At 48.1% G+C, this 16,094-nt stretch overlaps 1 protein-coding gene across 1 annotated transcript in view; it reads right to left on the bottom strand.

Moving 5' to 3' along the window:
- IGDCC3 (immunoglobulin superfamily DCC subclass member 3) overlaps positions 1-16,094 on the bottom strand; it is a 184,411-nt gene that overhangs the window by 51,886 nt on the left and 116,431 nt on the right. The window contains exon 5 of the mRNA XM_075007042.1: positions 9,476-9,634. Coding sequence (XP_074863143.1) covers positions 9,476-9,634 — 159 coding nt within the window. The remainder of the gene's footprint in view (positions 1-9,475; positions 9,635-16,094) is intronic.

Here is a 16,094-nt window from a genome sequence, read left to right on the forward strand (position 1 = left end):
ACACACAGTTATTATGGAACAGCTACTGAGCTTTAAATCCACACCCTAAGTCCAAATTAACTTTCAGGTGGAGACAAGCCCTTGCTGCTTACATCTTGCATGGCTGTAGTGTTGAATTTGCTCTTAGCCAATCGCTGTACTGGAGCAACGGTAATGCCAAGGAGGGCTGAATTTCACCAGCAAGGAACAAAAAGTCTCTGCCCCTGTCTCTCTTGGAAGAGAGCTGCAAGCATGGGACAATCCTGGATTTCTATTGGTTTTGGCTGTTGCTCCAGTACAGCGATAGGCTAAGAGCAAAATCAATTTCATTGCTATGACCCGGCTCATGCCACACCCTTCGCAAGTCTGGCAGCACCTTGCAGAGTAGCAAATTGGATCCACACAGGGAGTGAGTTTCAGGCAATGCCTTCGATTATGTGTGTGCACACACGTGTGTATGCACAAGTGGGTCACCACAAAATCAGAACCTGGTTTGCAGCCTAGCTAGAAAATCCCTGTGGGATTCATTTCACTCACCTGCCCTCCAGAAAGCTAGGAAGAAAATTAGGCCACTTGTCTTTTGCAATTTTCTACCTATGCACACTCCCGTCCAACCAAATTGTGATACAGGTTGAGCCCCTCTAATCCAGCACTTTCTTGTCCAGCAACATCCATGGTCCAGCATCATTTCAGTTAGCCAGATGTCCACTTATCATGGCTGTGGCCAAGATTTCCACAGTCTCGTAAGTTTGTTTCCAGCCACCAGTCCTGGCTCTCAGCTTTCTGTGCTGTTATTTGGCTCTAATTTACCCCTCAATGTCTTCTAAGAGCCCAGTCAGCCATGGAGGTGTTGGTAATGCTGCTGAACAATATTGCTCTCCCATGGTTCTGCAAATTCTCTCATTTGGCACTGGTTGGGTCCCAAGGGTCCTGGACTAGAGAGGTTCATCCTGTACTGGGACCCATCACTGTAGCCCTTGTTTGGCTGTTACTTGTTGAGTTGCTCAGATTCTAAGGGGATGGGCGTAATCATAAAACGCCGATTGGATGAATAGGTGTTGGGTCAGTAGTTCTCTACTGACTCAGATAGAAACAGTCTCCTGGGCCCATACAGACCAAGTCCTTCCCTGCTTAGCTAGCAGTGTGCTAATGAGAATGCAGCCTGGGGTGGATTGGCTGCCGTGACGCTTCTGCAGTGACCTGGTGAAGGTGACAGCACTGCAGGTGGAATATCTGGGACACCTGATTCGGGGCTAGTCGCTTAGATGTCTTGTTTAAAAGAGACTTTAGCCAATTATTTAGATGGGGGCAGGAGGCACACGCTGCACAGCTGTTGAGGAAATCATTCATTCAAATACCACGTTTCCACGCAAACAGCAGAGAGAAGTGATTTCCAGCTCATTTTGCAAATAGGCTTGAGTTCTCCATGCAAAATGAGGGAAAGAGCGAAGAAAAATAATTCTGCCAGCCGGGACTGGCTCCAACCAGGTGGATGTGTTCACACTGTGCTGTTTGAGAGCCTGCAGCCACAATAAACATAATGAGATTTTGCAAGAGGAAAAGCTCTGTGGTTTGTTCCATTGCAAGAACTTCCTAACTATCAGGGTTGTGAGGCACTGGAATAAATTGCCAAGGGAGGTTGTAGAATCTCCATCACTGGAGATATTTAAGAGCAGGCTAGATAGACATCTATCAGGGATGGTCTAGATAGTACTTCGTCCTACCATGAAAGGCAGGGGACTGGACTCGATGACCTCTTGAGGTCCCTTCCAGGTCTAGTGTGCTATGATAAGAATGATCGGTCTTGCCTTAAGAGGATGCTCCAAGTGAGAAAAAGACCATTGTCTGGCTCTGATTCTCCTCTTATACCAAGTAACTCTTGTACACCTAGGTAACTCCATTTTCTACACCGGAGCTACTTCCAAGTTACACCGGCATGATCAAGGACCTTGTGTGCCTTGTCTTGGACGTCTGCTGCAGAATCAGTGGGGGATTTAAAAAAAAAAGAAAAAGAAAAAAAGCCGAACTCCAGCTCTTTGTCATCAAAGCTGAACAGGAAAAATGGCATTGTGACTGCTGCTTCAGGACCCCAGCAAAGCTAAAAGTCTCGATGCTAACGAGCAACGGCATAAAGACTGCAAGCCATGAGAGTGACGATACCAAAAAACCACCCACTGATGAGGAGACACCCCTCCCCTGGTTAACTTTTAATAATCAAAGGGAACTTGGCAGGTACTGTGAAGGGCCCACGGCTACACTGCTTACCGCTGCTTCGAAGTTAGCAACGTAGGCGAGAAATATGCTAATGAGGTGCTGCACATGCCGCACCACACCTCATTGCTATTCACCCCTCGGGCTCGTTTACATGCCCCCTTTCAAGGAGGGGGCTCGTGTACATGAGCCCAGAGAGAAGTGGGTTTGACTTACCCAAGCAGCAGGGGGCGTTCTACTGACGGAGTTCATTGTCGGAGACGAATAGGGAACCTAACCTTGGAAACCTAACGGCCGCGTATACCTGAACCTTCCTGCCGAGATCTCCGTGGAGTCCAGCCAATGAGTTTTCTCTCTTTTCCCCACGCCCTGACTTTTTTCACCTCCTAGATCAAGTTCGGTTATAAATTAAATAAAAATGGAAGATGGGTTGCAGCAGACGGTCTCTTTGTATTGCTCAAGTGATATACAGTGAGAGCACAGCAGCATGGCGACCCAGCCATCAGGAGGTGCCTTATCCTTCCCTATGTTTTGTGCTAGGGCAATTTTGCAAGGCAACTGTTTCGCAAGGACGCCGGTGCCTATCTGAGCCCATTGGAGGCTGTGGGTCATTTTGCTCTTGCTGCTGCATGTGCACTAGAAGATGCCGAATGAGGACACGGGCATCTTCCCGCTCCTCTTGTACTGTTTCACGAAACCTCTGCTGCCTGGCTGGCTGCCTTTACCGCACACAGTCCCTCCCCACCCACAAGCCGACCCCGAATTGTTTACGGGAAAGCATATTTTAAACAAGGAACTAGCCACACGGCAGAACACTTCTGGAGTCACGGTCTCATCTCATTCTCCCTCATCAGCTGGTGCCAAGAGGGAGTAATGGGGACACTGATGTATTTTACTCCAGGGTAGCCAATGTACAGCTGTGTCCACTGGCCCTGTGCCAGGGATGCTAGTTGCCATTCAAAAACCCACCCCTTGGATTCAGCATGTCCCCACTCAGCTCCCTGTGCTTGGCTGTTCCCTAACCAAAACCAGAGCTAACGCCCAGGTCCAGGCTTCATTTGCTTAAAATCTCCAGCAAAAGACCAGGATAGACCTGATCCGTCAGCAGCCTGCTCCCCTTTCTCCCCAGAGCCTCTTCCTGAGTGCACTTTGGGGACCAACTCCAACCTCAGGATGGCCAGCTGCTTCCTCACACCTGCCCTCTCTTCCTGCGTCCTGTGAAACAGTCCTTAGTGGCCAGCCTGCCTGGAACCTCCTGCTTGCAGTTTAACAACATAAGGTCAAATTCTAGATCTTCCCCTGGGAAGGGCGGGGACATGGACCTGTGAGGTACGTCTATACTTACCAGAAGACCGGCTCAATCACGGTCTATCTTTCGGGGTTCGATTTAGTGCGCCTGGTGGGGACTTGATAAATCAAACCATCGACCTTGGCAACTGCCAAACTGACCATCTATTGTCGACCCTAGTACTCCTCATTCTAGTGAGGAGAAGGGAGGCTAATGGGACTGTTTCTCCCATTAAACTCCTCCTGTGAGGACGACCAGATAAATGGATCTTACATACGTCGATTCCAGCAACGCAATTGTTATAGTAGGAATTGTGTGTCTATGATTGACTTTCAGGTCTCGTGTAGCCCTGTGGTGGCCAAGAGGAGCTAGACTGAGGCTGTTGGCTTGCGCTGGCAATGCCAGACCGTGCAGATGGTCACAGAGAAAGCTGGTGAAGGTGACACACGTATTCCCCAGCAGCTGTGCGATCAGGGACGGGACAGGAAGTTTAGGCCCTGGCCAGGGGCCTTTGGGCCCTTAGAAAGATTCTGGACATGGCAGCCAACAGTGGGCAGAGATAGATATCTCAGGAATCCCCTGGCTTTTTTGCCACACAAGAGCAGACCAGAATTCAGGCCAGAGCATGCAGTGCCGGATACAGTAGTTCCACTAAGCGATACCGACATGGATACAGCCTGAGGAGTAAATAATGGGACCAGAGAAATGTTCTGAGGCAAGTGCTATCAGATACATGGGGCAACATGCCTGTATTCACCTCGACCAGAGCTATGGAAAGCAGACAATACTGCACAGCAGAGGGGCAATGGCTCATGCGAGACAGAAGTCTGGTGGGAAGAACAACTAGCGATTACTATGGTAAATTGTTAATACCACAGGTCTGTATTTCTCAAGCAGAAGGGCTGCTGGTATGCTTTCCTGGGGCTGGACCAGCCTATTACAGAGGAAGAATGAGTGCAAGAGAAGGGGAAAAAGAGGAAATGTTGCCTTGCATTGGTTTACAACTTGGTACTATTCAGCGCTTAATTGGCTGGGAACTCCTGACTGGGAAATTCCAAATGCCTCAGAAAACTGGTACAATTGTTGTCTCCCAGCCACGCTTTCGGAAGAGGCCTGATGTCTTCCCTTGATGAAGGTCGCTCAGCCCTGCCCCTATCTTCAGCGTGTTTCTGGTGAGCAGCTGTGGACTGTTTTTCTTTCTTTGCTGGATTCAGGAGGAGAAGGTGGAGAGTTTGCAACACTGTGTCTTCCCAATCTCCCTCCCCACACCAGCCTTCTTCCATTCCACGCTGCCCAGCCCCCTTTGCCCGTCATAATGGCTGGATCATCTTGTGGGAGTTCATTCACTCAAAGGCCTCTGCTTCTTCCACCTGAACACAGCCAACGGCCATAGCGGGAAGAAATCCAGAAACCCATTTCACCCAGCTCCTCGGCGATATTTAAGTGGGCACCACCACAGCTCTGGTGACCATGCACATCCTGATTTTTGTTTTTGAAAGGCAGCGAGAGGCTAGAAAGCTGGATTGCCCTGAATGAGGAGATCATGGTGTGACACTTGTATCCCAAAGCAACAAAGCTTAATGCAATCTTCAGAAATGTTTAAACAAAAGTGTAGCTGGGCTGAACAGTGGCATTATGGAGTTCTACTCCTGGGGAATGTTCTGTCTCACACTAAGCTAATCTTGAGACTAACCATTACTGCACATGGCCGTTCTATGTGCCTATGTACTGACCTGAGCATCTACAAGGCAGCACTTGGACAGCTCACTAGGGCGGGCAAAAAGTGGAAAATTACGAGCAGAGTTTTAACTGAACATAGGCAGGCCTTCAGAAGTCCCTGGGAGGGTGAACTGTGAGAAAACAGCACTGCTATTGGTCAAAAGATGACATGTGACTTTCAGGAAAGATGGGCTAATGATCCAAAGTGAAACTCTACCTCCTCTGAACACTGAGGCTGCGTGTCTGTGTTGCTATCGACACAGAACTTCTTGTCTCAGACACCGGAAAGGAGAAATGGGGATGGACCGTCTCCAACTTTCAAAAGCCAAGCCTGGATCCGAAATTTGCAAGTGCCCCTTAAGCTGGTGAAGTTAACGCAAATCTTTTCATGGTGAAATCCTGAACACGTTTTTATGGAATGAATTTATGGTGCAAACGCTAAGAGCTCCTTGGGTTGGGCAAGCAACTCTGGCAATACAAATCCCAAAAAATTCAGCACAACACACAGTGATGGCAGCACACCTGTGAATTAATTCTAACCTGGAGCCTCATCCTGCAGCCCCTGCTACTGAAATCAACAGAACTGCTCACACGAGAGTAGAGGCTGCAGCAGCTACTGTACAAAAGAACAAACCCCACTTCTGAGAGCAATGAACAGAGATATAAGGCGGTGATTGTCAAAAAGATCCTTCTAAAATGTGTTCTCAAGATGGGAAGTTGTTTGTGAGACAGGATCACATTTTTCTCCATAGCTTTCAGGAGGCAATGAAGCGTGGAGTGGAGAACACTGGTGACCATCTGGCTATTCAGGGCCCATCAGTTTGTTATGACACCAAACACATAATAAAGCACAATAGATTGTACCGGAGACAGAGAAAGAGAGGCCTTTGATTTATTTTCTTTACTGCCACTGATGCCTCCGCTGCTCCCATCCGCCCCACACAAACACCCTCCATTTTGTGTTTAGACACAGTCTGCTCCTCAACAGATTTTCACTTGTCACGTGGCACAACGTGATATTCAAATGTCTGTGTTGGGTTCCCAGAAGAAAACAGAAACTTTTCTGTGTGGGGACTTAACTAAGGAGATCAAAGAACTCCAAACGGATAGGGGAGGGCAGCGAGAGAGAGACAGAGACAGACTAAGACCCTAACCTTTGAAGGCAGGAGAAGTCCCAGGACGATAATAAGAGGGAAGTAGATGATCTAAAAGGGAGATTGTAATGAGAAAGATAATTATCACTGAAACAGACTCAGTGTTCAAACAGAGAGTGAGGACATAGAATGTGAAGATCTCAGCCCAAGCTACAGCCCAGATTTTCATTAAGATCTTCAGGAGGCTGCATTACTTAGTGACTGAAACTGAGTAATGGGAGTCAGCACTTCTGAGCTGAAATACCAACAACTCCTGCCTGGTCTAGGCAAACCACATTCTTCTCTTCCTGTCTCCGGTTCCCCACCTATAAAACATGGCCAAGAACAGCATCCTCACATAGTCCTGCAAAGGCTCCTTGACTGCTACCCGGAACCCATGCTGAGAGGCTCCTGGAAGAGGACTGACAGTATTATTTATGAGCACTTTGCAATATCATGCGTTGGGAACCTGGGCATTGTCCTGGGAGCTCAGCACGTCAGCAAAGCTCCAGACGAAGCATTAAGACTTTTGCTTGACTGTTATTCATTTTCCCCTGAACTTTTGGTACCTTGCTAGAGAGACTGTGGGTTTTAGCTTTGTCACTAACTCCCACCGATTTCTTCTGAGTTATATCTGCATAACAATCACTTGTAGCTCTCAGCGGGAAAGCTCAGACAGAACAGAGTTCAAATAAAGCAAAATCGTCTGGCAAAGAGAAGGCGCCAGTCTGGTGCCAATGGAAGTTTTGCCGCTGGCTTCCACAGGGGAAGGATTCGACCCTTGGAAAGGGACTAAATTTTAGGTTGAGTGGGCCTTGCTGTAACTCTGAATTCCAAACTGGCCCCAGGATCCAGCTCAGCTAGTGACAGGAAGAGCCAGATACTCCTGGATTCAATGCAGCAGTCGCCAGCTCCTCATATTCATACAGCCTTTTGATCTTCTCATTCTTCATGTAAAAGCATTTGCGCCAGTACAAGGATGCTGTCCCCGGTGGCTGCGACAGCAAAACCTAGCAACAGGTACACCAGGGAGAATCTGCAGCAGCCCCCGTGGAAGCCCATAGGGTAACTCTGGATTTACAGCAGATCTGAAACCCAAGTCTTCAAGTGTGATTTTAAACCCTGCCTCTTGGTAATCAGTTCTGCTCCACAACCATTTCCTTTTCCCTCTCACGTTGCAGCTACAGCAGAGCAGTCAGCAACATGGAAAGCTTTCCCTTCAACGACTTCCATGGACATTTTTAAACTAGCTGCATCTTTTTAAAACTTCCCTTTTCTGCTCCACAAACAAGCTCGGTTCCACGGCCTTTACTGCACGCTCAGAAGAGATCTTCTCCCAGAGGCCAAGTACTTTTAAATTACTTTCCTTCAACTCCCCCGCCCCACTGCAATCCTGGGGTTTTGAAAGGTGTAGCTACATCTGGCTGCATTCCAGGCAGTTCCTGATTTAGTGTCCCAAAACCTGAATCTGTCTTACTCCTGCTATGAATTATTAGCCACACTTCTATTCAGCACCTTTAACTTTCAAGATGAATGGGGAGCCTCCCTGGTGTCTCTCTCCCAGCCAGCGGAGGGAAAACATCACACAAAGAAATCTGACCTTGCAGCCACTCTCAATTATTTGGTGCTACAGAAGTAAATGCATAATGATGGGCTTCCCAAATTTGTCCACTGTGTGGGCCACATCGGAATAGGGAGATGGCTCGGTGACCCCCTTGCATCCCACTGGCATTGGTGTAACACACCTGTGGCAACTCCTTACTGGGAAAGGATTTCAGCTTTTTAATATGATTTAGCAGCTGGGAACCAGGAGGAGCCGGCCCCCTGTGGCCCGAGGGCTCTCCGCTCATCCGCAAGGAAAGGAATATATTTATTGAGTGACCGGGATCAATTCGTTCTGGTGCTGATATCACCTCTGCAGATATACAGCTGTGAACCCAGCATGTGACTCTTCGTCAGGGACAGGTGAGCATCGGGCGGAAAGCAAGCACTTTCCTTGTCACCAGCGTGAAAGGGCCAATTAGCCCGCTCCAGCAGGAGATGTAATTGGAGATTCAGCATATCATCAGTCAACAGTTAATGAGTGAGCTGATGAGAGCGTGAGATGCTGTAAGAGGACCAGCCTAAAGAGGAGGTGAGAGCCTGTAATCAGGGGAAGATTATTCCCAGGCAGCTCCACACTGCCAGCTGTGCTGCCTTTCTCAGAACCCGCCTGGCTCTCTTCACCATGGAGACCGGAGGTGCCGTGAGATTCTGAGTGCTTGGCCTGGCTGCTAGTGGACATGCTGGAAAGCTCGAGAGAAGTGGCCTCTCAGGACTATTGCTGTGGGACCCTGGTGCAGGCTGTCCTACCCAGGCACTGAAACTTCAGAACTCCACTCTGAATCTTGAGAGGGTGGCTCAGACTCATCATCTGTTGTCCGAATCTCTCGCGGTGGATCCATGACTCACTGGCCTTTAAATGTCTTAATGGCACAAAATGATTTCCTGTTCATGGAGGATGCCCTGGTGAGTGAACTCAGTTGTCCACCTGTTCTCGTCTAATGCAGCATCAATAGTACTACAAGCTTCTCTCTTGCCACCCTACCCATGTAACTCAACCCTGCACTCGGGGAAACCAATAGAAAAGAGCACCTGCATCTCCAAGCCCATTTGACCTTTGGGTCCCCCGCTGGTCCTGTTAAGAATGGCACAAACAGGTGAGTTCTGTGACCAAAAGAACTGTGTGGAGGCATTTCAATCTGTTTCCCCAAGGCAGCAGCAGAACCATTCAATGCCAATGTCTTCTAATCGGGGTTGACCTGGGCTGGATATGAAGCAGGGACGGCAAAAGGAAAGGCTTTGCTTTGCAGTATCAGTCCCAGGTACACCCACACCGCAGCTGTAGACAGACACGCGCTAGCTCTGCTCAAGGTGGTGCCTAAAAGTGGCAATGGATGCAACAGTGTGGACAGAGACTCAGACTAGCCTCCCCCCGTACCGAGCCGGGGATTGGAGAGGATGGTGCTTTTTAACCTTTCCCTTCCTCACGACTGTGCAATGCCAAGAACATCTAAAGAAAAAAACTGAACTTGCACCAGATCTTTACACCGGGCTAAAAAGAGGTGGAGAAAACAAAGGGGTGTAATCATTCAGCAGTACTTACCTTGTACGACCAGCCTTCCCTGGGCGGTTCGCCGCACCCGAGTGCCGGGTTTGTTAGCAGCGCACACGTATATCCCAGAATGCTGCACAGTGAGGTCAGAAATCATTAGGTTTCCTGTCCCCAGCACCTGAATTCCTTCTACGCCAATTGGACGGCCATCTGGAAGAGGAAACGAGACAAAATTGCTTAGTGTCCCTTTAAGCTGAGCTCCCCAGCCCACATCCAGGGGAATGAGTCCCGAGAGCCACACGCAAGGGGAAGCTTTCTGTTGACTTCTGGGAGTTTTAGCCCAGGCTAAACTCGATGCAACTCAAGCTCTGCTGTGGACATGGGAAAAGTCAGTCCAAGAGCTTCAGCTGCTTCTTTGCCCCCAATTATCATGTGCTTCATTAACATCAAGCCACTGCTTTTTATTGTTCCTTTGGACTGTGTTGTAAGACTCCACACCTGACAAGCACAGCTCTAAATCAGCCCTCGCCCTTTCCAGGGAGTAGGAGTGGAGAGCCGGGGCTTCCGTGCTGGGGGGGGCTGCCCTTTCAGCCAGTGCGAAACTGAAATCCTGCCTCCTTCTTGCATTTGTGCTTGGAAAGAAGTGAAAAAGCCCTACAGAACCAAACACTGCAGGCCAAGCCTGGGGGTTTTCACCCCCTGAACACAGCACACTCTCTCCAAATATTTGCTCCTGTATGAAGCAAGTCAGGTGTTTTGAAATATTAAGGGAACGTTTAGGCTCATTATTATGGAAAAATACAGGAATATACCTGCCAGCTGCCAAAATATAACCAGCCAATAAAATAATAGCCAGGAGAAAGCAATCACCGTGCTTGCAATACTCATGACAAATGCATCCTATAGGGAAGCATGGTTCTAAAAGACACTGCTGGGTACATACAGTCATTCCAGTGCTAATCTCGGCTGTAATCCAATAACAGAAAAATCTATGTGCAAATCAGCATGGAAACAAAGCTGGTGACATTCAAAATGTAGCTGGGTCACTGCAGTCATATATTGGAGACACCCCCCCCAACACACACCCATTGTCCAGGTCAACTCCTTGTACAGTCCCTCTGTTTTATGCTGCAAAGTACCCTCCAAACCCTGCAGCAATAGGTGCCCCCAGCCCTTACAGTTTTTATATTGGCTGGCAGTCTTCATGCTTCAGGAGATAAACTGTTTAGCAACTGAGGTCAGAAAGAAAATTCTTTCCATGGTCTAGTATCACACAATTAAGAGCTTTTATGCGGGTTTATCCTACCGCTGAAGAACCCAGAGCCGGCCACAGCCTTACAGAGAGCCGACTAAAGCAGTGCTCAGCAGCCTCTGTCACCTCGCCGCACACTTCAGCACTTGTTATAACTTCACGGCACACCCAATATGTATAACCCAATCCTCTCCCCCTCCCCCAGAGCCAGGCACCCCTAGCCCCAGCCCCACCACTCTCTCTCAATGCCTTACCCTTACCCCAGAGCTGGGTCCCCCCAGCCTCCCCCCCACTGCTCTAACCCGATCCCCTCGTGCTCCCCTAGCGTCAGGCACCCCCCGTCTCCTGCTCAAACTTGATGCCAGTGACTCACCGAGCCGCCGTCATGCACTTCTCCCACCAAGAGCTGGGGCACGAGTGCAGAGTGGCTGTTGGCATTCCCGGCCCACGGCTGTGAGGAGAAGCTGCATTGAATGGCTCAAAGAGCCACCGCTAATTTATTCAATTCACTTTAAATATTTTTTTCTCAAAATCTGATGGCAGGTGAATGGCTGCTTCGTGGCACACAGGTTGCAGAGCACTGGGCTAAAGGCCTATATGGGTCAATTATAGTATCGTCATTCTTCTGGGAGGAAAGGACAAACGACAATCATCCGACTGAAAAACCACTTTGTATGCTACCTGTGCTATCCTGGACACCCACCAATTTCTTCTGTTCATTTCTACTTCTGTTGAGACATGTGATTTCAACCTCACTCCAGGAGCTAGGCCTTTGACACCAAAAACAAAACCCCTTATCACCACCAAGCCAGTGCAAGTCTCAAGAACAGGAGCACTAACAGATGACACTAGGTATGAAACCAGGTCTTTGCAAAAAATCAGCAGGTCCTGCAGCACATGTTCCTTCCCTCAGAACCACAGAAATAAAGAACCTAATTTCAGATGGCACCTTGACAGAGAGCAGTGAGAAAAGGCACAATAGATTGAAAGACACAAAGCAGGGGACATGCCCTGAAATCTGCAGAAGCATCTCCTGCCCGTGCTCTTTGCAATGTTTAACTCAAAGGTTTCATTGTTCCATCAGGCAGGCAGACCCCTCATTATTCACCTTACAGTGAAAGGTGCTTGGGTCTTTCAGCTGGAGAAAAACAATGTCATTAAATAACGGTATTGCTGGTCAATGTGCTGCTGTAGTAAATTGCTCAGCCATAAAAAAGACAGTAAAGCATGGCCTATCCAGGGTTTAATGAGAAATAAGAAAGGTCGGTTTCCTTTGAATAGTATTTAAACCAACCTGTAAAGAAGGTCAGAATTAAACTCAGATTGAACTTGATTTCATCTTTACATTGGACATTCTTGAAACCCATATTTACAATAGGTGTAAAAGTCAGATCTCTCTTGTGAGGAAGTAGGACAGGTGAAATATGTGAGCAGGCTGTACCAAGCAAGCAGTTCTTCATTCATTAATACAATCATGCAGCCTAACACAGAAATATGACTTGAATGCCCATCTGAGTCATTACGCTATTTACCACGTGCTATATAATTTAAACATAAAAGACACAGGCTGTGTCAGATACACAGGGCAGTCTAAATATCAGTATTTATATGTTTCCATTTGTCTCTACAGCTGCCATCTATTAATTAGAGGTGTGAGAGTTTGGGGAAATTTCTCCTGCCAGCTAACTTTATCTTTTATTTAAACAACAAAAAAATGCTCCCTACTCATATTCACCACTCAGGAAACAAGATGAGTAAGGAGGACATAAGTGCTCTGTGTGGTCCAAAGGCTGGTGTCTCTCACCAACAGATGTCAGTCCAATAACAGATATTACCTCCCACACTTTAGCCCCTCTAATATCCAGGCACTGACACGTTTACATTTACACTGCATACACCATTCAAGCCAGGCAAGTTCTAAAGTCTCCAATTATCACAAGACATAACTTTTGTGGCTCAGTTCATGCTCCCTCCCTCTTGCGGTCTGTCTAAACTAGAAACATGACAGCAGCAGTCGGCAGCGCCGACACTTATTACAGCAATGGAAGAGGTTTTCCCATCAACTTAGTGATTCCACACTCTCAAGTGGCAGGAGCGAAGTCGATGGAGACGGTCCAGAGAAAAGCACCAAGAATGACTGGAGGTCTAGAGAACATGAGCTATGAGGGAAGACTGAAACAATTTGGGCTTGTTTAATTGAGAAAGGAGAGGGGACATGATAGTGGTTTCTGAATACTTGAAAAAGTGTGACAAGGAAGAGGGAGAAAACTTGTTCTCCATGGCCTCTGAGGATAGGACAAGGAGCAACGGGCTTAAACTGCAGGAAGGGAGGTTTAGGTTGGACATTAGGAAAAACTTCCTAACTGTCAGGGTGGTCAAACAGTGGAATAAATTGCCTAGGGAGGCTGCAGAATCACCATTACTGGAGATATTTAAGAACAGGTTGGGTAAATAACTAACAGGGATGGTTTAGACAATGCTTGGTCCTCCTCTGAGGGCAGGGGACTCGACTCGATGTCCTCCCAAGGTCCCTTCCAGTTCTTGTGTTCTATGACAGCATCTACCATGGGGGTTGGGTCCACCCAATGACTTGGCACAATTGTACAGTTTTCACAGCCCTGAGCGATACAGCTAGGCCAACTTATGTTTTATAGCATGGGCGTCCAACCTTTTGGCTTGCCTGGGCCGCATTGAGTGAAGATAGTCTTGGGCTGTGTACAAAATATATAATATAGTTAATGTATATAAATCACATAATAATGTTAAAAGTTTACGATCTTGTGGGGCCGCATTACTAGCTGTCCAGGGCCGCATGCGGCCTGCAGGCCGCAGGTCGGACACACCTGTTTTATAGTCTACTCAGGAAAAACTAGTGCTTATAAGAGTGCATCTGAGGCACAATCAGGCTCTCCCTGACTCCGTCCCACCCACTTTCTCTATCCATGGGGCTTTGTGGATAAAGGGCCCAGACCTGCACCAGGGAACTTCGTGTGAGTCTCACTGTTCACTGCAGTGGGAGCAGAGTCACACGGCCCTGCAAGTATTCAATACTAGGGGCACAACAGGGACTCAGTGTTGACTAATTTTAGGCACCCAGCAGACTCCTCGCCCCACTGTTAGGTGCCCTGTGCAATGCCTGGGCACACTGAATGGGGAGTCACATAAGCTAGCCAGTAAATGTCGACAAGTGGGTGGCTTACACCTGGCCCATCCAAGGGGCCCAGGTCCCCAGATGGGTCAGAAGTGGTCCCTCCCTTCACCCAGGATTCACAGCCAAAAGCCTTCTCCTGAAGTCAGGAGTGTGCAGACCTAGCCCTCAGTACTTTTATTATCAAGCCCCACTGCACAAAAATAATCCTTTGTGCATGTGCAGCTTCTTTCCTCTGAGGAGCTCAGAGGGCTCCACAAACATTAGCTGTACCTCCCCACCCCCAGGCCTGCCTGACACTTCTTCTCAAGCCCATCACACAGTTAGGGAAACCCCACAGAGAGGTTTGCCCAGAGACTCAGCAAGTGACTGGCAGAGCTAGGGACAGGAAACCTGTTCCGCTGACATTAACCACCACACCCTCATCTTACAGCTGAGCTGTGGTTTTCAACCTGTGCTCTAAGATTTCAAAAGGGGTCTGCACTTCCCTTCAGAAATTTTAGGGGTATGCAAAGGAAAAAGACTGAAAGCCACTGCAACAGGCTACAGTCCAAAGATGAAAATTCCCACCGCAGCCAAACTGAGGCCAGAACTAACTTGTTGTAAATGCTGCCACTTGGCTTCCTCAGCTCCCAAAGGCATCGACAAACCCCCTTCACGGGTGCCAAGAGTAGCACGTGAGCTGATTTTCATCGGCACCTGAGTTGGAAGCTCAGCTCAGCCCTGCCCCTCCTCCCCCATGCAGCCAGCAGCTTGCTCAAAAGCCAGGCCACCTGTGGGTTAACAAAAAACCAGCGAATGCTACCAACCACCACCTAAATGGTAAAGCTCTGCATCTTAATTCATTTATGAATGAAGCTGTTGTAAGTAGGACTATTAGTGATTTTAAAAGTATCACCGGCGCTCAGACTGTACATAGAGGTCAAATTTCGGCACTCTGCCTCTGCAAGTTTGCTGACTCCTGCTCTATCCTGTATGACAAACCTTGATGAAGAGCTATGAGCCCTTTAAAATAACCAGGATTTGGTGATCTCCAAAGAACTCAACATTCTGAGTCTAGTCAGTCTGGCAAACCTAAACCCAAAGGGAACCTGAACTTCCCGTTACTTGAATTGTGGCCACGCCTCAGAAGCCTATCCAGGGATCTAGGCACCAGATGAATAATGAACAGATGCCCTCAAGAGTTCACACTCTGAGCACAGGACAAGAGGCAATCCGTCAAAAAGCAAGTGAGAACTCGGCAGCCATGCTGAGCCATGGCAGCGCTGTCACTGCTCCCCAGTGCAAGCCCAGCTCCAAAGACTTGAGACAGCCTTTCTCTGAGCATGGTCAGGAGAAGGTGTTATTCCTTATGCAGCCAGTCCCCTCCTATATCCCAAGCTCTGTGAATCGGTAGGTTCCTCTGGGACGGTGGCCTGGCTCAGACAGGAAATGTTTACAACACTACATGCACTAGAGGAATTTGAAATCAATCTGCCAAACTCAGGTGGAAATCAGGGCTTGCATCCCCAAACTGCTTGATGGGACAGGGCATGAATCTACACAGTACTATGAGCCTTCTTCAGGGCTCTGACTGCAACCCCCTTCCCTTTTAGGATCAGAGCTTGGAAACAGCACCCCTTTTTCAAAGGAGTCCAAAGAGGCCAGCAAAATTTCTAAGGCTGAAATTCTATGTATGACTCCATGTGACAGAAGCCATTGCATGGACCTCCTACATCTTCCTACCTCATGACATACATTGCCCGTGAGACTGGTTTCTAGCAGGTGTTTCAGAAAATGATAACTAGTCAATCAAAGAACCACTGACAAACCACTACAATGGGTGGTCCACAGACCAATGTTCTGACAGCTGTCAAGCTGAGCAGGAGATGAAGCACATTTCAGTGTCCTAGTGCCACATGGCTTATCCAGTGGCCATAGGAGGAACTGAGCCCTGGGTACTTGTGCCTGTTCTGAGCATTCGGTCGTTTCCATTTCACTTGATACTGATGAGATTGTGACAAAACAGAACCAACTGAAGAACAGCAGGTGGGATACTGATGGGGCCTTAAAATGCCTGGTGTTTTTAAGGTGTAGGTTTTGATTGGTAGTGAAGAGCAGATGGGTTACTAATTAATAAACACTCATCACACCAAAGCTAGCTATAATCCAGATAGGAGACACTGGCAAAGATTCTCTTTGCCGTGCACAAGGAAGTTTTAAAATTTCCCATCAGAGTGGAATCAGGAGGAAAGAGTCCAGCCAGCTGTGATAGAAGTTATTTAATTTTC

The sequence above is a fragment of the Carettochelys insculpta genome, chromosome 12, assembly GCF_033958435.1.
Source record: "Carettochelys insculpta isolate YL-2023 chromosome 12, ASM3395843v1, whole genome shotgun sequence".
Taxonomy (NCBI): domain Eukaryota; kingdom Metazoa; phylum Chordata; order Testudines; family Carettochelyidae; genus Carettochelys; species Carettochelys insculpta.